The sequence below is a fragment of the Callospermophilus lateralis genome, chromosome 4 (genome assembly GCF_048772815.1).
Source record: "Callospermophilus lateralis isolate mCalLat2 chromosome 4, mCalLat2.hap1, whole genome shotgun sequence".
Lineage (NCBI taxonomy): Eukaryota > Metazoa > Chordata > Mammalia > Rodentia > Sciuridae > Callospermophilus > Callospermophilus lateralis.
Window position 1 is genome coordinate 10,470,621 of NC_135308.1, and position 24,911 is coordinate 10,495,531.

Here is a 24,911-nt window from a genome sequence, read left to right on the forward strand (position 1 = left end):
GTGTAACTAAATCTGTCCGCTGTAGAGGATTTGGGAAGGAGCTCACCCAGGATTATGAATCTATTCTCCCATAACTTTTATCTAATTCTCTTATAGCCTCAATTTTATGTTGAGACCCTAATTCACCTGAAATTTACTTTTCATATGTTGTAAATTATTTAACGTCAATTTTTCCTATTTTTTTAGTCAATTGACCCAAAGATTTCATTATTTTTTAAGGCATTCTTTCTTCCACTGATTTGAAATTAGCTTTCTAAGGTTCTAAATGCTCACAAAAGGAGGGTCTAATTCTCCCGTCTAAAGTTACTAGGTAACTGCTAGAGTAAGTTTCTCTTGTCTTTTAAAAAGTTTTCCTGGCTATTTATTCTTCAGATGAATTTAAAAATAGGCCTGTCCCAAATTTGACCCTGTGTTGGTAATTATTATTTTTACGTTTTTATATTTTGTGGTACTGGGGATGGAACCCAGAGTCTTCTGCATGCTAGGCAGGTGCTCTCTCTACCGCTGAGCCACACTTTCAACCCCTTCAGCATTATTTGAACAAGGTGATATATTAAACTATTCTTTTTAATATATTTGAAAATTCAATACTAAAAAGTTTTTTTAATTACTGAATTGTCAGATATTATTGCAAACTCTTTAGATTTTAGTCAGAAATTTCAACTAATAGATTAACTGGGGTGGGGGTAACTTTTACAGAAGTGCCTTTTTATTCAAGACTGTTTTATCCCTCCTTGTTCAGTTTTTTTTTTTTCCTTTTTTTTCGGGGGTGGGGGGAGGATGCTTCCTCAAAAGGCTTTCAGATGTTTCTTAATCTTTTTAAAGTTTTGATATAATCTTATGTTCATTTTATAAAAAACAATTAGGAAGTTTCCTTTTCTTTGGTCTTAAATAAATGAAATTGAAATTACTGGTTTTAGGGATATAATTTCCTTATAAAAACGTAGGGGCCTGGTGCTTTCAGGGGGATTTGCTCTGTTTCTGTAAGATGTCACTTTCATTTCTCACTTTGTCCTCTATTTTTTCTTGATTATATTACCTAAAGGTTTGTCTATTTTATTGACTCTTAAATCGAATTCCTGCTTCGTAATTGTATTATTCCTAATGTCTTCTTTTAACAGCTTTATTAAAATTTAATTCATATACCAGGCAACTTAGCTGTTTAAAGATCACAATTCAATATTTTTACTAGATTTGCAGAATTGTGCAATCATTGCCCCAACCTAATTTCAGAAAAAAGAAAACCTATAATTCTATTAGACTTCCAATTTGTTTCCTTTTGATGTGTGTTTGTTTGCTACTAGGTATGAGAGGGGATTTAACCTAAAGGTGCTTTACTGCTAAGCTACACCCCCAGCCTGTTTAATTTTTTTATTTCAAGACAGGGTCTCCCTGAGTTGTTTAGGTCCTTGCTAAATTGCTGAGCCCAGACTTCAACTTCCAATTCTCTTATCTCAGTCTCCTGAGTCCCTGGGATTACAGGTATGTGCCACCATGCCTGGTTAGTCCTCATTTCTTTAAACAATTTCTTTTAATACCCAGAAAGTTAGAAAACATCCTCTTTTTCTACCTTTACTTCCATTACCCATTGTTTTAGTGGGTCATATTCTCTCTTAATATTTAACTATGTAGTTTTAATATGGTTATATTATTTAACAATTTAATGTGATAAAGGTACCTCTTACTTTTCTTCCTGTTTTCTATCACATTTTTAATTACTTACTAGAGTCTACACATAAGAGTATATACTCATAGCTATCGCCACATCATGGTGCATAACAAACCACCCTAAACTCACCAAGTTAAACAAGAAATATTTATTCTCTCTTACAGACTAGACAAGTGTTCTACCACTGTCCTTTTTAATATTTTATCTGTGATATGGACCCTCACCAAGTTGCCCAGGCTGGCCTCCAATTTGCAATCCTCCTTCTGGAGCCTCCTGAGTAGCTAGGATCATAAGTAAGCACCACCAAATCTGGGTCAGTGAAAGTTTTTCAATTGTGCCAAATATGGAGCTCTTTTGTTATTGTTGTTATTGTTGTTGTTGTTATGAACATCCAGTTTTTCCAGCACCATCTGTTGAAAGGTTTTTCTTTCTCCAATGAGTTGCTTTTGCACCTTTATGAAATTAGCTATTCATATATGTGTGGGCTTATTTCTGACCTCTTCATTCTGTTACTTTGATTTATCTATCTTTATGCCAATACACACTTTTGTTGATTTACCTTTATAGTGAATCCTGATATTAGGTAATGGTATCCCTCCAACTTTGTTTTTCATTTAAAGTTATAGGTCTTTGAATTTCCATGTGTTTTAGAACCAGCTTGTGAAAATTCATAATAATGGTCTGCTGGAAAATGATTGGATTTTTTTGTATCTATGGATGAATTTCTCAAGACTTGATATATTCACAATCTTGAGCAACAACCCATGAACAAGATATTTCTCTCAGTAGGTCTTCTTAAATGTCTCTTGGAATTTTTTTTGTAAGTTTTCAGTGTATAGGTTCTGTACATTTTTAGTCAGATTTATCCCTAAGTATTACTACTTTGGGATACTATTATTAATGGTTTTATTCTCACTGGTTCTAGTAACTTTTGAATAGATTCCAAAGGCTTTTCTACATAGAGACCATGTTGCTGGTGATTACATGAATAATTTTCAGAGATTCTTGTTAATTATTTTCTATTAAACTCTATTGCGATCACAGGAAATACATAGTGTGAATAACTTGAATTATTTCAATTTTATTGATATTTATTTTGTGACCTAAAGTAGGATTATTTTCATAAATGTTATGAATGCATTTGAGAAAAACATGTTGGGTGGAGTGTTCTGTAAATGTCAATTAGATCAAGTTGGATAGTGTATTTTTCAAAGCTACTATAATTTTTCTGATTTTCTGCCTAAGTGTTCCACGATTTATTGAGACAGGAGTATTAATATATAAGACTGTGGATTTGTCTATTTTTGTGTGTGTGATGCTATTTCAGTTTTTGTTTCATGTGTCTTTAAACTCTGTTACCAGATATAGGTACACCAACATTTAGAATTGTTATCTTCTCAATTACTTTCTTACTTTTCACCTTAATTCTTTCCTCTGAAATGTGCTTCACCTGATATTATTATTAATCATTTGAGATTTTCCTTGAGTAAAATTAGCATTAATGTCTTTTGACTTATTTTTTCTTTTACTATTTACGTATCATATTCAAAGGACATTATTATACACAGAATATAATTGAGTCTTGCTTTTTTATTCTACTCTAACAATCTCTTTCAAGTGGAGTAATTAGATCATTTACATTTAATGTGATTATTGGTAAGGTTGTCATTGTATTTGATTTTTATCTGTCCCTTCTGTTGTTTACTTTATAGATTAATCAAGCATTTTGTATGATTCCAATAGATCTCCTTTGTTGGCTTATTCCTGTAACTCTGTTTTATTGGGTTTTGATGGACATGTTTGTAATTATTATATCTCCTTGCTGAAATTAACTTTACCACTGAACTACATCCTCAGCTCTTTTTATATTTTAATTTGAGACTGGATCTCACCTAGTTGCTGAGGCTCTCACTAGATTGCTGAGGTGGCCTCAAACTTGCAATCCTCCTGTCTCAGTCTCCCAAGTTCCTGGGATTACAGACATGCACCACTGAGCCCCGCTGTATCTTCTTGACTAATTGACACTTTTATAAATAAATAATGATCTTTTTGTCTTAAACAGTTTTTGGACTTAAACATTATTTTGTTTTATATTAGCATAGGAACCCAGTTGTCTTTAGATTACTATTTACATGAAAAACTTTTTCATTCTTTAACTTCAGACTTTCTGTCTTTGGATCTAACGTCAGTCTCTTGTAGGTTGCATATGTTGGATCATGTTTTTAAAAAATCCCTTCTGCCAGACTCTTTCTCTTGGATAGTACAGTCCACTTACACTTAATGTAATTACTGAAAAGAAGGAATTTACTTTTGACATTTTTGCTACTTGTTTCTATATGTCTTATATCCTTCCCCTTCATTTTCTTCAGTACTGCCTTCCTTGATTAAATGCACTTTCTTTCTATTGTTTTAATTCTCATTTCTGTTTCTACATATCTATCTAACATATTCTTAGTGGTTTCAATAGGGATTGCATTTAACATACTAAATTTGTAATAGTTTATTTGAAATTGACACCAAATATCTTAATAACACCCTGATACTCTTAGATAGCTCTGAGACCCTGTTCTGGTTTGGCTGAGGTGTGAATGAAAAGTTCCTGTGTTAGTCCATCCTAATTTGAAAGACTGCTGTGGGTAGTAACTCTTGTGGGTGAGGTGTAGCTGAGCAGGTAGGTTGCTGGAGTGTGCCTTGGAAATTTTATCTCATTCCCGTCTGCTCCTCAGTCCTCTTTGCTACTCGTCTGCAATGAGCTAGTAGCTTTTCTTTGCCCCATCCTTCAGCCATGATGCACTGTCTCATCTTTGGCCCAGAACAATGGAACCAGTGACCATGGACTGAACTCATGAAACTGTGAGCCAAAATAAACTTTTCCCACCTCTAAGTTGGTAGTCATCAGGTATTTTGGTCACAGTGACAACAGGCAGAATGACATATGAAGATACGGAATGTCTCCCCAAAGCTTGTGTGCAGTAGGCTTGGCCCCCAGTGCAGCAATTTCAGAAATGGGACTTCTGGGAAGCGATTTACTCATGAGGGTTCTGATCTCATGGATGGATTAATCCATCAATGGGTTTATAATTTAATAAATTATTGGAAGTTGGTGGAAACTGTAGGAGGTGAGAAATGTGAGTTAAAGAAAGTAGGCCACTGGGGGTGTGCCCTAGAATGGTGTCACTTTTTTCTGGTCCCTTCTTCCTCTCTGTCTCTCTCCTTCTTGGGCTGCCATGAAGTGAGCAGCTTCCTCCCCCACATGCTCCTGTAACTATGATGTTCTGCCTTTGTCTCAGGCACAGAGCAGGGGAGCCAATTGACCATAGACTGAAACATCATAACCATGAGTCAAAAGAAATCTTTCTTCCATTAAGTTGATTTTCTTAGGAAACTTGTCACAATGATGGAGAGCTAACACACCCCCTTTATGTCACACCTGTACACAGATCATATCTTTAAACATTGTGTGCCATTAACATGGATCTATGATAGTCTAATATCCTGCTATTTTATTTTTTTGGTACTAGGGATTGAACTCAGGGCCACTCGCTCGACCACTGAGCCACATCCCCAGCCCTATTTTGTATTTTATTTAGAGACAGGGGCTCACTTGGTTGCTTAGCACCTCACTTTTGCTGAGGCTGGCTTTGAACTCCAGATCCTCCTGACTCAGCCTCTGGAGCTGCTGGGATTAAAGGGGTGCACCTAGCTTAATGTCTTGCTTTTTAAATACAGAAAACAAAAGGACTTGTTAAAAGCCAAAACTACAACCCAGACTTTTATATTTATCTGTATACTTACCTTTATTGGAGTTTTTATTTCTTCAAGAAATTCAAGTATTCTTTCACTTCATCTTCCTTTAGCATTTTAAAAAAATGTATTCGTGCATAATAATTGCACAGAACCGTGGGTTTCATCTGTCATGTGTGCATGCACGTAAAATAAGTTGGTCCATTTCATTCCCCATTATCTGCCTTGCCCTCTCCTGCTGCTTCCCTCTGACCCCTCCCTTTTTCCTGCTGGTGTCCCTTCTATTTTCATGAGAGATCCCCCCTCCACTTTTTCTCTCAAGCTTCCACAAATCAGAGAAAACCCACAACCCTCAACTTTCTGAGTCTGGCATATTTTTGTTTAATATAATACTCTCAAGTTCCATCCATTTTTCTACAGATAACAGTTTTGTTCTTCTTTGAGGATGATAGAAACTCCATTGTATATGTACACCATATTTTCTTTATCCATTTATCTGAGGACACACACCTAGGCTGGTTCGGAAATTTGGCTGTTAATTGTGCGGTTATAAACATGTGTGTGCATATCTCTCTAGTATGCTGACTTTAATTCTTTAGGAGAATTAAATGTCTTAGCCCTGATTTTAGAGGAAATGCTTTCAGTTTTTACCTATTTGCTATGGTTCTGGTTTTGAGTTTGTTGTATATAGCCTTTATTATGTTGAGGTAACTTCTTTCTATCCCTCTAGTTTTTCTATCTTCTTTCTATCCTTCTAGTTTTTTTCTTCTTTCTATCCTTCTAGTTTTTCCCAGGTTTTTAATTTAATTCCTTAATATCAAGGAGTAGGCATAGCTAGATAATATGGTGGTTCCATTCCTAGCCTTCCAAGGACCCTCCATACTGATTTTCAGAGTGGCTGTACTAATTTACATTCCCACAAACAGGGTTTAAGGGTTTGTTTTCTCTGACTTTTTTTTATTATACAGGTACTTTTATTGTATACATATTAGATACACACAAAAATGAAAATCCTACTCTCTAGAACATAAGACAATAAATAAAACAAAGATATTACATAAACGGCATGACCAAGTATGTGATCTTCACATTCATATTACATATGTAGTTCAACTGTTCTTTTAGAGTTCACTTATTTGAAACTATAGACTGACATAGGATATATGACACTTAAGTATTAGTTCATGGGCTGGGGATATGGCTCAAGTGGTAGCGCGCGCCTGGCATACGTGCGGCCCGGGTTCGATTCTCAGCACCATGTACAAACAAAGATGTTGTGTCCGCCGATAACTCAAAAATAAATAAATAAATATTAAAAAAAAAAGTATTAGTTCATGGCCTTAGAAAACAAGTTTATTGGTGGTATTTATATATGGGAAAAATAAAACTGTTCACGGTATGTAACTAGCATGTTTCGGGGGACATGAGTTAAGAAAGCAAGTGTAAGTATTATTTCAGAAATGCTACCTACATTGGAATGACACTTCTTAAATATACATTCCTTTCTGAACTCCATTCTAATATAATTTATAAACTCTCAAATGAAGCTATGGAGGTTAAAATTTAAACATAATCCAGCTATAAACGATTGGGACTTTTTTTTTTTTTTTGGTGCTATGGATTGAACTCAGGGGCTTCAGGCATGTTAAGCACACACTATACCACTGAGCTCTATTCCCAGTCCCATTATTTTACTTTCATACTAATTAAATAAAGGCAAAAATATTGTCAGCATTCTGTTTAAAGGCAGGGAGGTACATCATAAGGTTTTAAAACATGTCAACATTAAAAATATACTTTTATCTAGAACACCTGATGATGCATCATTACTGTACTTATATTTATTAAAATGAACAAGCTGCCATCATGAAAAACCCTATTTATATTTAAGGAACACAATAAACAAACTGACTAAATTTACCTATGTTAAGGAAAAACTCAGTCTGTTGTGATTGACAAGGCAGGATGCACAGAAGGACAACTCCTATAAGAAGAACGTTAGTAAAGAAGTTCACTGCCAAGAACACTTAGATACTTAGCCAACTGTAGACTCAAGGGAAATAGAAAGCCACACAAAACAAAGGAAACCAAGGAATAATAATAATAATAATAAACCCTCATTCCTCATTGGAGCCTTATTTCTCTTCTGTATCAGTCTCAGAGTACAGAGAGCACAGTGCTGCATTAGGACGGCATACAAAAACATCAGTTTTGCCTCCTAGCTCTGATAACTGTTCCAGTGAAGACACACAGGATAATGGTCTTTTAACATATCTGGTAATTTAAAAGTCTTCTCTTGAAGATGTCGAGAACGTCTCACTGGTGTTAGAAACTTCAGCTCCTTAAATGCAGAATTTGATTCATCAAATTGGATCTTCTTTTTTATACTTTGCAAGTATGGTGTAGTAGATACATTATATTTAGTTAAGCAACTTGCTATAGTTTCTGTATCAGGGGTTTTAACATCATTGGTCAGAGCTTTCATTTTGTCATCTTGTTCTTTCTTTAAATACCACATTTCTATGATGTTTATTCTCCATTTCTGGTTTTTCTGGCTCTAAATTAACACCTATATCTTCAGTGTTGACTTCTTGAACTTGTTCTTTGGATGCATAAGCCTCAATATTTTCTCCCAAATTAACTTTTTCTTGACTCTTCATTGTTAGAATATCCACAAGGGCATGTCACATCTCTTCAATAGGCTGAGCCCCTGCCAGAATGGCCTTCTCAAAGATTGAGATAATATTTTCAATAGGACTTGTGATCGGTTCAATACATACAAGACATATCCAATATTTTACAAGTTTTTTGGCATCTGGAATATTTTCAATTAGGTCATTCACTGTAATCAATATTTCTCTTTTGGGCACCCCTTATGAATAAGGTTTAGGCATTCAGAAATAATCTTGTTTACTTTTTCAGTAAATAATCTTTGTTCATCTTCTTCTGCCCTGGTAGTCCAAAAGGACCCAACTGGTTTTTCATTTTGTCCTTCAGATGTGGGCTGGGTAACTGCTGGGTTACGGGGCCTTTTCAATACTTTTCCTTTGCCGATTTTCCACTCACACAGAGGAGCTTTTCCGTCTTTCGCAGTTTCTTTGGGCCGAGCTGATCTATCAAGAGTTGCTTTTGCTATAGTATGTCTTTGTTGGTCAATGGGTTTTGACTTCTCTATGAGTTTGGTATTGGAAGATGAAGCAGGCTTGACTACGATTTCAGATGCTGTGCTTCTTGATAACACCCTATTTCTTTTTGTGTCCTGAGAAGAACTGGTTTTGACATTAAAGACAATCGTTTTGGGTTCTTTTTCTCGAGGCCCTTTCCGGGTTTTAACACTGGCAGGGGTTGGGCTGATGCCTTGTTTCATGGTGTCCTGGGTGTTATTGTAGTGAATTCTACTAGGAGGTCTCACAAGTTGTTGGTCTGAGGTTTAGTGTTCACAAATTTAGTGCTTTCAAATTTAGTAGTAGCAGTTATATTTGAGACTTTATTACTTCTCGATGTTACATTGGTGGTGTTTACAAGTTCAGGCTTTGTGGCTTTGGAGACAGTAGTTGAAAGTTGCTTTGTTGTTGCAGAACTCTCATTTTTGACTTGTAGAAGCTTTCTAAATGAATTAACCTTAGATTGAACAATTTGGCCACAATAAGACCCAAGCACAGGTTTCTTGGGCATGTTAGCCGCTTGGTTTGTTTTTTCTGCATTGGTTTCTTTTTAGTATTTTCTTTTGTTTTGTTTTTAAGGTGAAATGCCTGGCTTAATGTCATATTTTGATTTTGGGGATCACCTTTAGTTGATAACTGCAGAGTCGGAGTGCCATCCTGAAAATCATGTGTTTCAATTTCCTTAGTTGAATTGGTTAATTCATTAGAAGGTTTTAAAAGAATGTAACTTTTTACCATTGCTGTATTATTTTTGCTCTGTATAGGTATTTTGATGTTTTCTTTATCAGCCATTGTTGTTGTCAGTTTCAGAATTTTTGTGTCTTCTTGGACTTGGTCCTCTGATGTCATCATTCTTTAGGCTAACAAGGTACGCGGACTGGGCCTTCTGACTCGGGGGCGGCTGCAGGTCCCGGGCATGGCCAGGGACGCGACTCTGTCTCGAGCTCTCAGTATTGCTCAGGTGGCCACCTGCCACCTTACACTCTTCTCTGACATTTTTGCTGGCAATTATTCTTATTTGTATTCTTGATTATTGTCAGCCTAACTGGAGTGAGATGAAATCTCAGGATAGTTTTTATTTGAATTTCCCTAAAGGATAAAAATGTTGAACATGTTATCATATAATTGTTTGCCCTTTGTACCTTTTTTGAGAAGTGTCTGTTTAGTTTATTTGCCCATTTTTTATTGTGTTATTTGGTGGTTTAAAAAATATTTTTATATTAAGTTTAAAAAAATATTCTGGATTACTACTCTGTGAGAAGAGGAGCTGGCAAATATTTTTTCCCATTCTGAAGACTCTCTGTTCATGTTGTTATTTCCTTTGCTGTGCAAAAGCTTTTCAATTTGATGCCATCCCACTGTTGATTTTTGTTATTATTTCCTGAGCTAAAGGAATCGTATTGAGGAAGTTGTTGAGTGTGACTACATGTTGGAGTTTTTCTTTTTTTCTGTGGTGCTGGGGATTGAACCCAAGGCTTTGTGCATGCAAGGCAACCACTCTACCAACTGGGCTATATATATCCTCATCCCTCCCATATATATATATATATATATTTTTTTTTTCCAGCATTGCAGAGTTTCTGGTCTTATTCCTAGGACTCTTGATTCATTTTGAGTTGACTTTTATGCAGGGTGAGAGAGAGGGATCACATTGGATTCAGAACAATGAATGTGAATATCATTTTCTTAGCATCATTTGTTTAAAAGGCTGTCTTTCCTCCAATCTATGATTTTGGTGCCTTTGTCAAGGATCAGATGACTGTATATGTGTGAGTCTCTTATTTCTATTCCATTGGTCTACATATCTGTTTTTATGCTGTTTTTGTTACCATAGCTATGTAGTATTGTTGGGAGCTGCTCTGGAAATACACACCCTTAAGTCCTGAGCAAGAGATACTGAACCATTATTGTGACCCGCAATAACTTGGGCTTTACCTCCGCTTGGATAATGAGGTGTGGCTCCAGGGGTAGGCATCACCTGGTGGGGTTGAGTTATACTCACCTGTTCCTTTGTAATCCTACCCCTTTGCTGTTTTGGGGGGTAGAATGTTCCATGGAACCTCCCCCTGTGTATCCCCTATATAAGAATAAGTAAATCCAGTGGCTCACTCTTTCCATGAACCCCTAAAGTTGGAGAGCCATCCCAGATTTAGAAAAGGTACTTCTGTGTGGTGCGTGCTTCTTTCGCCATTTTCTTAGTTGTTGAAGTCGTCAGAGTTTGTGAACCAGCATAGGTCGCCAGCTCGGATATGTGGCAATATAGTATAATTTGAAATGGGGTACTGTGTTGCCTCCATTGCTCTTTTTCTCCAGAATTGCTTGGCTATTCTGGGTCTTTGTTGTTCCATATGAATATTAAGAGTGGTTTTCTTTTCTAGTTTTGTGAAGAATATCATTGGTATTTTTTATGAGAATTGCATTGAATGTATAGATTGTTTTTGGAAATATGGTCATCTAAGCTATATTAATTCTGCATATGCATAAACATGGAAGGTAGTTCCATCTTCTACTGTATTCTTTCATTTCTTTTTTCAGTGTTCCAGAACTTCTCAGTAGAGGTCTGTCACTACTTTTGTTAGACTTATTCTTAGCTTTATTTTGTTTTCCTTTTGAGGCTATTGGGAATAGAATTGTTATCCTGATTTTTCCCCCTCAGGGGTTAATTTGGCATGAATGAGTTTTTTTTTCCTAGTTGTAGATGGACATAATATCTTTATTTATTTATTTTTATGAGGTGCTGAGGATAGAACCCAGTGCCTCACACGAGTGAGACAGGCGCTCTACCACTGAGCTGCAGCCCCAGCCTGACAAGCTGTTTTTTTAAAAGTTGATTTTGTAGCCTGCTGAATTCACCAATCAGATCTAGAAGTCTTCTAGTGGAGCCTTTAGGATCTTCTAAGCATAGGACCTGTAAATAGAGATAATTTGACATCTTCCTTTCCAATTTGTATTTCTTTTTCTTTCTCCTATTTTTTTTGGGGGGGGTCTAAACTTTCAAGTATTATATTGAATAGGAGAGATGAAAGTGAGAGTGTCCAATCCTAACCACAAGTCCACCAGGGAGCATGGAGTGATGAAAGTGGACATCCTTGTCTGATTGTAGAGGAAATGCTTTCAGTTTTTGCCCATTCGGTGTGGTGTTGGCTTTAAGTCTGTATTTAGTCTTTATTGTAGTGAGGTAAGTTCTTTATATCCCTTGTTTTTCCAGGGCTTTTATCATGAAATTTTATCATTAAAATGTAGAATTTTGAAAAGGCGTTTTTGTTTGGTTTGGTTTTTTTTTTTTTTTGGGGGGGGGGCGTAGTTGACACGATTATGTGTTTTTGTCCTTGATCAGTTATGTGGTGTGTTACACTTATTGACTTGTGAATGCTGAACCATCCTTGCATCATAGGATGAAGCCAACTCGATCATGGTAAGTGATATTTTTGGTGTGTTGCTGAATTTTCTTTGCAAGTATATTCTTAAGATTTTTTTGGATCTGTGTTCATTAAGGATATTGTTCTGTAATTTTCTTGACGTATCCATCTCTGGTTTTGGTTTCAGTAAGATACTGGCTTCATAGAATGAGTTTAGAAGTGTTCCCTCCCTACTTCATGGAATAACTTGAAGAGTGCTGGTGTTAGTTCTTTAAAGGTCTGGCAAAGTTCAGCCGTCAATTTGTCTGATCCTGGACTCTTCTTTGTTGGGAGGGTTTTCACTACTCCTTCAATCTCAATGCTTGTTATTGGTTTGTTTAGGTTTTCTATAGACTCTTGGTTGAATTTTGCTGGGCTGTATGTGTCTAGAAATTTATTCATCTTAATGTTCCAATTTATTGGAATATAGATTGCCTTTTCTTCTTCCTCTTTTTTAAACTGGGGATTGAATGCAGTGGTGCACTACAATGTAGCTAGATCCCAGTAATTTATTTTGGGACCAGTTCTCACTAAGTTGCTGAGGCTGACCTTGAACTTGCAATTCTCCTACCTCACCCTCCTGTTTCTGGTATTAACGGGCGTGCACTACACATATTTTTTTCCATCGTTAATTTTATTGAGTCTCCTTTCTTATGGTTAGTTTGGCTAAGGATTTATCAATCCCGATGGTCTTTTCAAGGAACCACCTTTCTGTTAATTGATTCTTTTAATTTTTTATTCTCTATTTCATTAGTTTCAGCTCTGATCTTTATTCTTTCTTTCTTTCTGGTTTGTTCTTGTTTGTCTAATACTTTCAGATGCATCATTAGATCCTTCTTTTTTAATTTTGGCATTCATAGCTATAAACTTTCCTTAGAACTGCCTTCATTGTAAGCCATAGGTTGTATTTCTTTTTCTAATATTTATTTTTTAGTTGTAGTTTGACACAATATCTTTATTTTGTTTATTTTTATGTGATGCTGAGGATCCAACCCAGCGCCTCATACATACTAGACAAGTACTCTACCGCTGAGCCGCAACCTCAGCCCCCCATAGATTGTATTTCTATTCTCATTTGACTTTAGGAATTTTAAACTTTCTCCAGATTTCTTCAGTGACCCACTCATCACTCAAAAGTCTATCAACTCTGGGCTGGGGATGTGGCTCAAGTGGTAGCGCGCTCGCCTGGCATGCATGTGGCCCGGGTTCAATCCTCAGCACCACATACAAACAAAAATGTTGTGTCCGCCGAAAACTAAAAAATAAATATTAAAAATTCTCTCTTTAAAAAAAAAGTGTATCAACTCCATGTTTGTATAGTTTCTGCATTTTCTTGCTATGGATGTCTAATTTCATTCCATTACAATATAACAAGGCACAGAATTACTTCAACATTTTTGTATCTGTCAGTACCTGCTTTATTGCTTAAAATATGTTCTACTTTGGACAAAGTTCCATGGGCAGCTGCTGTGACCTGCACAGACAAATCTTAGAAACCACCGAAGGTCAATGGAGGATTAAGAAAGACAAACAATTACAGAGAGAAAGCTGGGACCAAGTGGAACACCATCCTTTGATGGAGGGACAGTGACCCAGAGCTAGCTCAGCACCTTTATTATATGATTTTTATCATCAAAAGGGTTTCCGTGAAAGAGTTTCTTCAAAGCAGGCATCTTGAGGGTCAAAATGCTAGCAAACAATTATAATTATCTAGGTTGTGCTCATAATTCTCTATCCCAGCAGCTGGTGTCTGCTGGGAGTCAAGAGTCAAGACTGACAGTTCTGTGCCTTGCACAGAACCTCCTCAGGCAGGGCATCACCATAGCAATTGGGCAATTTTGTCCTGCACCATTGCACAGAAAGTTCCCAGCACAAGTGCAGCTGCAGCCATGAGGCAGTCAGAGCACATGATGCAAGTCACCACTCTCCACAGGCAGCTGTAAAGAAATTGTTGACTGCTGAATGAAATATTATGTAAACGTCTATTAAGTCCATTCAATCTTTAGTAAGTTTTAAGTCTTTCGTTGATTTTATGTCAGGTGATCTATTAGTGAAAGGTATATTGAAGTGATCCTCTATAATTGAATTGAGGTCTATCTGAGACTATGTCAAATATTGTTTGCTTTATGAAACTATATGTGACATTAAGGGCATATTTACTCTTGTCATTCTTATTGGAGTATCATTTTTACTAATTTGTAGTGACCTTTGTCTCTTCTAACTCTGGCTTGCAGTCCCCTTTGTTTGGTATTAGGGGAGGTGCTCCTGCTTACCTTCAGACCGCACTTGCATGGGATATCATTTTGCATCCTTTCAGCCTGTGGATGTCTTCACAAATGAGGTGGTTTCTTGAAGGCAACATGTAGTTGGATCTTATTTTTTATTATGTCTTTAAATTGTAGGCCATTACATTTTTTTAGATCATTTACTTTTATATTTGGTGTTATTATAGAGGAATATATTATTTCCTGATAGTTTTATTTTTATTCTTTGATTAAATCCTAATTCCCACTTGCTAAACTACTTTTCTAATGAGATTGATTCTTTCCTGAGTTGTTTGTTATTTTTATCTCATTTGCATGTTCCAAGCCTTCTTGGCCTTCAGGGTTTCTGTTGGGAAATCTGTTGTTCTGATTGGCTTGCTGTTATATATGACTTGGCATGTCTTGTAGCTTTTAAAATTCTTTCTTTGGTTTTGGATTTCCAGAATTTAACTGTATTTTGAAGTGAGAGGATCTTTTCTGGTCTTATCTATTTGGGGTTCTAAATGCCTACAATATCTGCATTGCTATCCAATTCCCCAGGTATGGGAAATTTTCTGGTATGTCATTTGGCACACTCAGTTATAATGCTTGATTCTGCTAACTTTGAGGGCAATTGAGAGAATAAAACAATAATACATTTGAATTCCCAGTAGGGGGAAATATTGCAATTTTTGTGGAGTTCCTTTAACTATGTGATTCTTGACAGCTAATACTTGCCATTAATAAATTCCACCATTCGGGCTGGGGTTGTGACTCAGCAGTAGAGCACTCACCTAGCACCTGTGAGGCCCTGGGTTCAATCCTCAGCACCACATGAAAATAAATAAATAAAATTAAAGGTATTGAGTCCAACTACAACTAAAAAAATAAATATTAAAAAATAAATAAATTCCACCATTCAAAAAAAATTATAACAATTTTACATTCTTCAACGTAAGAGAGGATGGAAATTCATTTTATAAGGTAAGCATTACACTAACAAATACTAAAACATAAGAAAACTACTGATCAATCAATATCCCTCATGAATATTGATGCAAACATACTCCACAAAATACTAGCAAAGAATAGCAAAACTCCAAGAAGGCAACACTGGTTCAACACTTGGATTTCAATGGAATTACCATATCAACATTTTTTAAAAAACTACAGGATCATTTCAATAGATGTAGAAAGAACATCAGACAAAATCCAATATTCATTCATAATTAACTCTCAGAAAACTAGGAATAAAAGAAGTTCCTCAACCACCCAGCCTATTCAGTTCTCTACAGAAATCCTAGAGTGAACAAATCTGGTGGTAAAAGATGGAGTTTGCTCTTGATATTGGTGACAAGGCAATGATGTGCCTGCTCTCACTTCCCCTATTCAAGGTCACTTTAGAGGGTCTATCCAGTACAGAACAGTAAAAAGAAAAAAAGACACTGGGAAGGAAGATCAGAAAGAAAGGAACCCTGCAGGGTGCAGTGGCACACACCTATAATTACAGCAGCTCAGGAGGCTGAAACAGGAGGATCCAAGTTCAAAGCCAGCCTCAGCAACTTAGTGAGGCCTAAGCGACTTAGCAAAAACCCTATTGCAAAATAAAAAATAAGAAGAGCTGGGGATGTGGCTCAGTGGTTAAGCATTCATTCCTTGGTATAAAACCACCACAACAACAAAACTAAAAATAATAGGCAAATGTGAATGTCTACTAGAAAACTTTAAAAATAAGTGAATTTCTTAATGTGTCTGAATATAATAATTGTATTTTCTAAATAAAAATTTCAAAAATGTGCCATTTACAGTAGCAAACACTTCATGCATATGTGCAAGATCTGTATGCTAAAAATGGAAAACATTAATAAAAGAAATTTAAGACAAATAAATTGAGCAATATGCTGTAATACACAGATTAGAAGATAAATATTAAGATGTTCACTGTTCCTGGCCTATGGATTCAGTGAAATTAACATCAAAATGTAAGGAACTGCTTTCGAGTTTGAAGTCAATAAGGTGATTCTAAAATATGTAAAGGAACAAAAAAGCAAAATAATTCTGAAAAAGAACAAAATTGAACCAGGTGTGATGCTATACACTTAAAATTCCAGCTACTCAGGACGCTAAAGCAGGAGAATCTAAAGTTTGAGGCCAGCCTCAGCAATTTAACAAGATACAGATTCAAAATTCAATGTAAAATAGGACTTGGAATGTAGTCAGAGGCAGAATACTTGTGGGCTCAATCCCCAGCACCAGAAAATTGACGACAACAACAACAAATGCCCCCAATATTCAATTATATAAAATTACAGGAAAAAAAAGACAAGGTATTAGTGAAAATGAATATGTACATTAATGGGACAGTTCAGAGACCTTCACACAAATGCAACCAACTGGTTCTCAACAAAGGTGCAAAGAAAAACAAATCTTGATCTATACGTGGTACATACTGTATATCACTTTTATAAATGAACCATACATAAAAATTAAAAAACGGATCATAGAATGCTAAAAATAAAAAATAATAAACTTAAAAAAAAAAGGCAGTGACCTTGAATTAGGCAATGATTTTAGAGATGACACCAAAATATCCATAAAGGAAAAATCTATACTGATACACTGCTTTTTAAAAAGGCACTGTTGAGCCAGGTGCAGTGGCGTGCATCTGTAATTCCAGCGTTTTGGGAGGCTGAGGCAGGATTGCTAGTTCAATGCCAGCCTCAGCAACTTAGTGAGACCTTGTCTCAAAAAAAAAAAAAAAAAAAAAAAAAAGGGCAGGGGGGCAGGAATATAGCTCAACAGTAGAATACCTCTGGCTTCAATCCTCCCAGCACCAAAAAAGGAGGGGGGTATTGTTGAAAGAAAAAAGCCTCATGGAGAAAATGATAAAGCATGCCTGGTAAAGGTGTCATATCCTCATTATAGCAATTACTATCATATTAGAAAGATAAAACATAAACAGAAAATTAGGTTACCATCTCCTTTTCAAACTTACAAAGATAAAACATGGGTTTTTGTTCAGTAATAAGTGTGAAACATGGGTAATCCCCTATATTTATGGTGAAACTTTTTGGAAGTTTGGAAATTTGCCAGTATGCACCAGATCTAAAACATATTCATCTCCCTTAATATGTTATTATTTTGGTGATAACTGGAGATTAAAACCTGGAGTGCTCTAGCACTAAGCTACATCCCAGCACTTTTTAAAGTTTGAGACAGGTTCTCACAAAGTTGCTTCAAAATTGGGATTCACTCACCTCAGCCCCTCAAGCCACTGGTGATTGCAGTCACGTGCCATCACACCCCACTAACACATTATTTTTCGGAATATATCCTAATGATTCTCACACCAAGATTGCTATATTCATTATTCCAGTATTCCTACTTCAAAAAACAAAAACGTTATCAGGGACTGGCTAACTAATGAGATAACTGAGGCACTGTAGTCATTTAAAATCTTGGTTTCAGAAAATACGAGAAACTGCTCAAGGTGTAAATATTAAGTGGAAAATAAGACATGTAAATATGTTGTGTCTAAAAGAGCAAAAACAAAACACATGAAAATGTGATTATTATTTTCTCTGAGTAACAAAATTACTTTTTTTTTTTTTGGGGGGGGGGGCTGTGTGCTGAGGATGAAAGTCAGGGTCTATTGCATTTACCAGGTCTAAGTAAATGCTCTTGGTGGCATTTCTTCCTACCTTAAAAACAGAAGTCCAAAACAATATGCATTCAGAATACTATTTAAAAAATATTTTTTAGTTGTAGATGGACACAGTACCTTTATATATTTATTTTTCTGTGGTGTTAAGGATCGAACCCAGGGCCTCACATTTGCTAGGCAAGCACTCTACCACTGAGCCACAACCCCAGCCCCCAGAATACTATTTTATAAGGAATTTAGAGATTTGAGTTAATGTGCAAAATAAAGTTCCTGGTCTCCTTGTAAAGGTGAGAAGTGCTTAAAATGATACACAGAATATGATTTTGCTAACACATAGTCTGAAAGAAAAGTGTAGCTCAAAAGTCTTTTTTTGGCAGGAGTGTTCAGGGATTGAAGTCAGGGGCACTAGACCATGAGCCACATCCCCAGCCCTATCTTGTATCTTATAGAAACAGGGTCTCACTGAGTTGCTTAGGTTGGCTTTGAACTTTATACAGAGATTCTAATGCCTCAGTGCCCCGAGTTGCTGGGATTACATGCGTGTGCCATCCTGCCAGGCTGGAACAGTCTTCCAATTACATTTGTACCCCTTTCCAAACAAGGTCTGACCACACCAGACTTTACTCCAGGGTCATGTTGAATAGTGGTTGTATTGGGAATGTAAAACTTGGTTTAAAAACCTCAATTTGTTTTTTAAACATAAAGCTCTTCTAGTATAGAAACAGAACTCCCAGGTCTATGTTCTCAAAAATAAGTTATAAATTCTGTTCAAGACTTAACCTATGTCCCGCTAGCTGGAAAGTCCTTGAAGAACTATTCAAATATAAAGGTGCAGTAAGAAGAATACTGTAAAAGCAGGACCAATGAGTTTCCCTCCTCTGACCACTTTTTAATGATAGTATTATTATTTTGTGGTACTAGGGAAAAAACCAACACCTTGATCATGCTACTTTCGCACTCTACCACTGAACTGTGTACTTAGTATTTAGCTCTAGTTACTTTGTTTTCCCAATTCCTTTTTTTTCCCCTATAAAAACGAAGTTTTGCTGAGTGCAATAATTCCACAAATTCAGGAGGCTGAGGCAGGATGGTCACAAGTTTGAGGATAGCTTCAGCAAATTGGTGAGGCCCTAAGCAACTTAGCAAGACCCTGTCTCTTGTATAATACTTTAAGCCTGTATCAAGTAGAAGTTTAAATTGGAATAGAGAAAGAGGTTGCCCAGTCTAATATCACTGTAAAAAAACATTGAAACAACTGAATTATTAAAAATGTCAACCTCAGTGGTAAGGAATCTTTACCGTCTTAAAACACTCAGACCATAGGTTTATAAAGGAATTAATGAGAGTAATATCTGAGCTGTAATCTGACTCATATGAATAATGAGAAAATATGAAGTAAGGTATGTTTCCAAGACTTTTGGGGGAGGAGTGTAAACAACTTTCTAAACATGCTCGCTTGCGCTGGCTCGCTCTCTCACACACACAGCTTGAAGTACCATCTGAAAAGAGATACTTACAATAGTGATATTCTCAAATACAAAAGAAACTTGATTCTTGATCACCTATCTTATTCTGCTTTTCTTGTGGTACTGGAATGAACCCAAGGGTGCTTCAGCACTGAGCTATACCCCGTTGACACGTTAGGTTGCTTAAGCTGTCCTTCATTCGTGATTCTCCTGCCTCAGCCTCCAGAGCCGCTGGTTAGTTACAGATGCCACAATGCCCAGCACCCTTCCAGTTTTTATTTTTTGTGGGGGTGGCACTTGTGTTCTTCCTGAAGTGTACATTATTATCTCTACTTCAATTTATGTGAAGTATAAATAAGATATTCCAGCAATACAAGCAAAGAAAATAATTTATATTTCACTTAAAAAAGCTTTTATCAGTACTCGTTAGCTTTTACATACACAATTTTCTAGTAAACACATTTACTCTCTTATAGACTAAAGAAGCCCAGTGTTCATGTTTCCATTTTCTTTAAAAGCATATCTACCACAATTAACTCAATTTAAGGTTTAAAAGAAACCTCAATTTTGTAAAAGAAAAAAAGTGCATGAATGCATTTTTTTTTAACTCAAGAGACTAAGGGCTTCACAAAAGCTTAATACCTGGCAATTATTTGCCATATAAATGTGTTTATATTTATAAATTAACTATTCTTATTGCCCAGCCACCAAGTAAAGATTTAAGAAAATTAATAGAATGAAATTTCTTCTACCATAATCTTTTGAAAAAGTTTAAGGGAAAGACTGTATTAGTGGCAAGAGAATAGGAAATACAAGCAACTTGACAAGACTAAGTTTATTCTATAATTTTTATTAATAAAAAAATTAACCATGACCATATAAAATGAGTGGCTGGGCTTATAGTTTGCTACACCAAAGAAATTAAAAAATACTTGAGATAATGTTACAATAATTTATAATAGCATTCCCTTGATAGAGGCATTTTAATTTTAGCAATTGTTTCTCTTAAATATATAAAACTAACCTTTAGTGTCATGGATGAGTATCATCATAGCTACTGATGAATAAAGAGAATTTCCAAGAGCTTTCTCATGGTTTTATCTCAAGACATACAACCAAACTGCAGGGAAACCACCTCCCAAAAGGATCTTCTTGAAAGATACCCAATCAGAAAACAGAGCATTATTAATATTTCTGTTAGGGGAACATCCCACTTGCAAATCAAGTGTGAAGAATAAATAACACAAATTAGGAATGCACCCCCAAGGCCCCCAAATCAATTAGTAAAAGTGCCATTAAGAATTATCAGACATATAATCAACGTGTTTAAATACAAATTCAAAATTTAACTCCAAAAGATACAGTGATTTTATTACATAAAATTTTTTGTGTGCTAAAAATGTTAACTTACAAGATATAATAATAATAATTGCATAAGTGTATAGGGAATTACGGTGGGACTGTTTGATCATTTTTTCATTGTTGAAGATGAGAACAGAACAATAAGTAATATAAGCACTCGAGTCCTCTACATTCATGGCTCTTATATTACTGCTCAACCAAAATATACGACCATTCTTTAAGGATATAAATGCCTGCTCAATTCATCTTTAAAAAATAAAGTCCATTTTTTTTCTTTCCATTAAAGCTTCTGCGGGACTGACAAAGGTACATTCCACCTATTAAAAACAGGGGTCCTTTTCATCTTTGGATAAGGTGTCACCACTTAGGGAAAGCACAGTCACAGATTACTAAATTTTTATTTGAGGCAGCAGTTGGAGTCCATTAAGCACTTTTTGAACACTGTACCTTTAAAAAAGTTTTTCTTTAATGTAGCTTTGGGAAACCAAAGAAAAATATCTATGGCAAAGTACAACTCATTCTGATTTGACTGCAATAAAATACAAAAACAAAACCAAAAAATAGTGCAGTGTCAATTTAACCTATGGAATCACTCAACGTTAGTTTTCTGTTCTACTGTATGAATGAATAACAAAAAAAAAAAAAACACCTTAACTTGTTAAAAACATTTTTAAGTCTTTGACTTAATATTTAATAAGGCAAAAATTAAATTAAGCACTATAAAAAGTCTTTAAAAATGAAGTTCTACAAATTTGGTTCTCATTTACAATAATTTCATTAACAGAAAATGGGTTAAGTATAGATACAATGTATCCAATACCCTCATAACTACAATAAAAAACACTAGTAGCATTTATAGACTGAAATCCTTAATACCAATATGTACTCAAACCATGTTCAAACAGAACACCTGTTCTTTCCCCATGTAGAAGAAAATGTTACAAATAATTAACAAAATACCAATAAAACAATGGAAACCCAATTTCATTTCAATGCGCCCAAGGGTATGACACAAAATACTGGCTTAAAGAGGTAGATTTAAAAGAAAAAGAAAACCAGATTCTCCATTCTTTGTCACTTTTATTCAGTAGTAGTTTTTTTTTTTTTTCCTTATTTTCAGTGCCAGACATGGCAAGGAGTGATTACAGCCAACTGTTATTAGAACATTTGTTCGCAACATATACCCCCTTTATCACTGACCCCAAACTGACTCATTGTGTTGTGTGCTTTCGTTCTTTCTTTCTTAATATACCACCACCAAGACTGGGTGGAAGGAGCAAGGGTAAGAGAGATGAAGGGGGAGAGTCCAGGAGGCCAGAGAGGAGGAATGCTACAAGCCACAGTAAGAATGAGCTGTATTTAATTTAAAAAAGGGAGAAGGGGTGTACCCCACAAATGATACAGTAATGAGGATACACAAATCCCATAGCATGACTGAAGGCTTTCACTGTGTTTGACGTCATCACAATGGAAGGCATAAAAAGTGGAGTAACTCAATGTTGATACAGTCCAATCTAGTCCATTAGGCAAGATGGTGCAAGAAGTCATTTAAATTAAAAGTGCCCTACCCTTACCTAAATGGCTAGCAGGCATGGAGAACACTACAATGATAACCCACAGAGTTTTCTCCATGTAGCTATAAAAATGTGTTGTCGAATGGCACACTGTCAAACACTGGAAAGGGGTGCCACAATGGACTTCTCTCTTTTATAGGTACGAATGCTAGATTCAACTATCTCAACTAAGCAGGAAGTGGGCTCTTCCGCTAGGAATGCCAACCCTAATTCACTTTGTCTTGAAATATATACAGATTGTTTGTAGTAGCTACAGCAATGATATTTTCCTTGGGGTGCCAGGCTGTATGAAGGATTTTCTTATTGAAGTCTAGACTGTCAACACTTATTTCATCTTTCTTTCGCTTGCCGCTTGCACAGACTTTGCGTGGCTTCAAAACCGTGCGAGGCTTATTGTTTTCTCGTGATGCTTCTAGAGTTATATCTCGCTTTGTGTTCCTGTCGAACATTCTGAAGAAATTATTGTAAGATCCAGTCATGACAACGCTGTGGAAGTAGAAGAGTCAGTCAAATAAATGAACAAAGGGCTGTGTATTTACTAAAATGGTTCATGATTAAACCTAACCCAGTACTCTACAGAAAGTAGCTACTTCAAGCAGAGTTGAATTAAGGAGGCTGCTAGCAAAACTCAATCACTGGAATAAGCCAGAAATATAAACTTGGTTCTAACAAAAATATAACAAAGCTGACAGATTCTCAAGTAAAACTTCTCTTAGTACTGATCAATCCAGCCAGCCAGCTGCTGTTTTTTGGGGGGATTTTTTTGTTACTAGGAAATAAATCCAGTAGCACTTACTCACTGAGCCACATCCCCAACCCTTAAAAAAATTTTTTGTTAGTTCTTTTCAGATATACATGACAGTAAAGTGTATTTTGACATACACACATGCAGTATAACTAGAATCCCATTTTTGCGGTTGTATATGATGTGGCGTTTCCCTTACTATGTCTTCCTATATGAATATGGGAAATTATGTCCGATTCATTCTATTCTTCCTTATCTGCCCCTGCCCCATGCCCCACTACCTGCCAGTCTTTATTTTTCATTTTGATACAGGGTTTCATTAAGTTGCTTAGGGCCTCACTAAATTTCTGAGGCTGGCCATGAACTTGTAGTCCTCCTGCCTCAGCTTCCTGAGTACCTGGGAGTCCACATGTGCCAGCACACCTGGTATGGTCAGCTTCATAAAGGAATAACCATCGTGGGATTTCCAAATTCTATTCTTCTCTCAAATGCATACAAATAACTATTCATAAGAAACCAATGCTTATTTTATGATATAAATTATAAGCTATTTAACTTGTCCCAGTGTACATCTAGTTCAGATAATATTTTATGAATGCTTATGATAAATTTGCTCCTGAGAATATCAAGAAAGTAGCATATGATATTTTTATCAATAGAAAATCATTTCAGAGGTGGGGTTGTAGTTCAGTGGTTGAGCGCTTGCCTGGCATGTGTGAGGCACTGGGTTTGATCTTCAGTACCACATAAAAAAACTAAAAAAATAAAGATATTGTGTCCATCTACAACTAAAAAAAAAAAAAGAAAAGAAAAAAGAAAATCATTTCACCTATACCAATAGAAACGTTTAAAGGAAATATATTTAAAAGTATAGGTTCAGGGATGGGGTTGTGGCTCAGTGGTAGAGCACTCGCCTAGCATATGTGAGGCACTGGGTTCGATCCTCAGCACCACATAAAAATAAAATGAAAGTATCGTGTCCACCTACAAAAAAGAAATACTTGAAAAAAATATATAAGTTCAAAGGGGTGACAAGTACTTTGCTTGCCCAAGACACTCCCGCACTATACCTTTTGGGGATATTAGGGTCTCATAATGTTCCTGGTCACAAACTCACTATCCTTGTGCCTCAGACTTCTGAGCTGCTGGGATTAAAGATGGGCACCATCACCCCCAGCATCAAGACACTTTCTTTCTTTTTTTTTTTTTTAAAGAGACAGTGGGAGAGAGAGAGTGGGGGAGGGAGAAAGAGAGAGAATTTTTTAATATTTATTTTTTAGTTCTCGGCGGACACAACATCTTTGTACGTGGTGCTGAGGATCGAACCCGGGCCGCACGCATGCCAGGCGAGCGCGCTACTGCTTGAGCCACATCCCCAGCCCAAGACACTTTCTTGTCACTTCTATTTGCTACCAATCACTGCTCAACATTCACCAAGTATTCTCAAAGGCAAAAATTCACAAGTGTGAAACCCTTAGTAGTTTGGAAATAAAATAAAGGTCCATTGATTTAAAAAAAAAAAGTGGGGGGAGTACTACTACCCTAGTACCACTATTATGTACTACCTCCTTCTCACATGTTCAAATTATTACTGTAAGTGAAATGATAGGACACTAAGGATTTGTTCAAAGTTATACTTATCTCCTCCATATAAGGGACTATTATTATTATTGAGAACAATTTTAACCAATCTGAAGTTGGTGCCATGTCCCTGAAGATAAATGAACTGTTATTGCTTTTTAAATGATTTACGTAAATGAGACTGGTATCCCCATATTCTCTGAATTTGTGAAGTTTCAATGGATTAAAGACCCTGAATCATTTGGCTCTTTTTAATTTAAAAGGAATCATCAGGCCGGCATTTTTTGTGACATCCCTGCCA

General features: G+C 36.0%; 1 protein-coding gene and 1 pseudogene across 9 annotated transcripts in view; both read right to left on the minus strand.

The window, feature by feature from the left end:
• Positions 1-7,548: 7,548 nt before the first annotated feature.
• On the minus strand, positions 7,549-14,267 carry LOC143397447 (cytoskeleton-associated protein 2-like; annotated as a pseudogene).
• Positions 14,268-20,168: 5,901 nt separating this feature from the next.
• The window catches only part of Ppp2r2a (protein phosphatase 2 regulatory subunit Balpha), a 69,049-nt gene continuing 64,306 nt past the window's right edge, over positions 20,169-24,911 (minus strand). For all 9 annotated transcript variants that reach the window (XM_076853562.1, XM_076853568.1, XM_076853563.1 and 6 more), the window contains one exon: positions 20,169-22,770. In XM_076853562.1, coding sequence (XP_076709677.1) covers positions 22,491-22,770 — 280 coding nt within the window. In that variant the 3' untranslated portion in view covers positions 20,169-22,490. The remainder of the gene's footprint in view (positions 22,771-24,911) is intronic.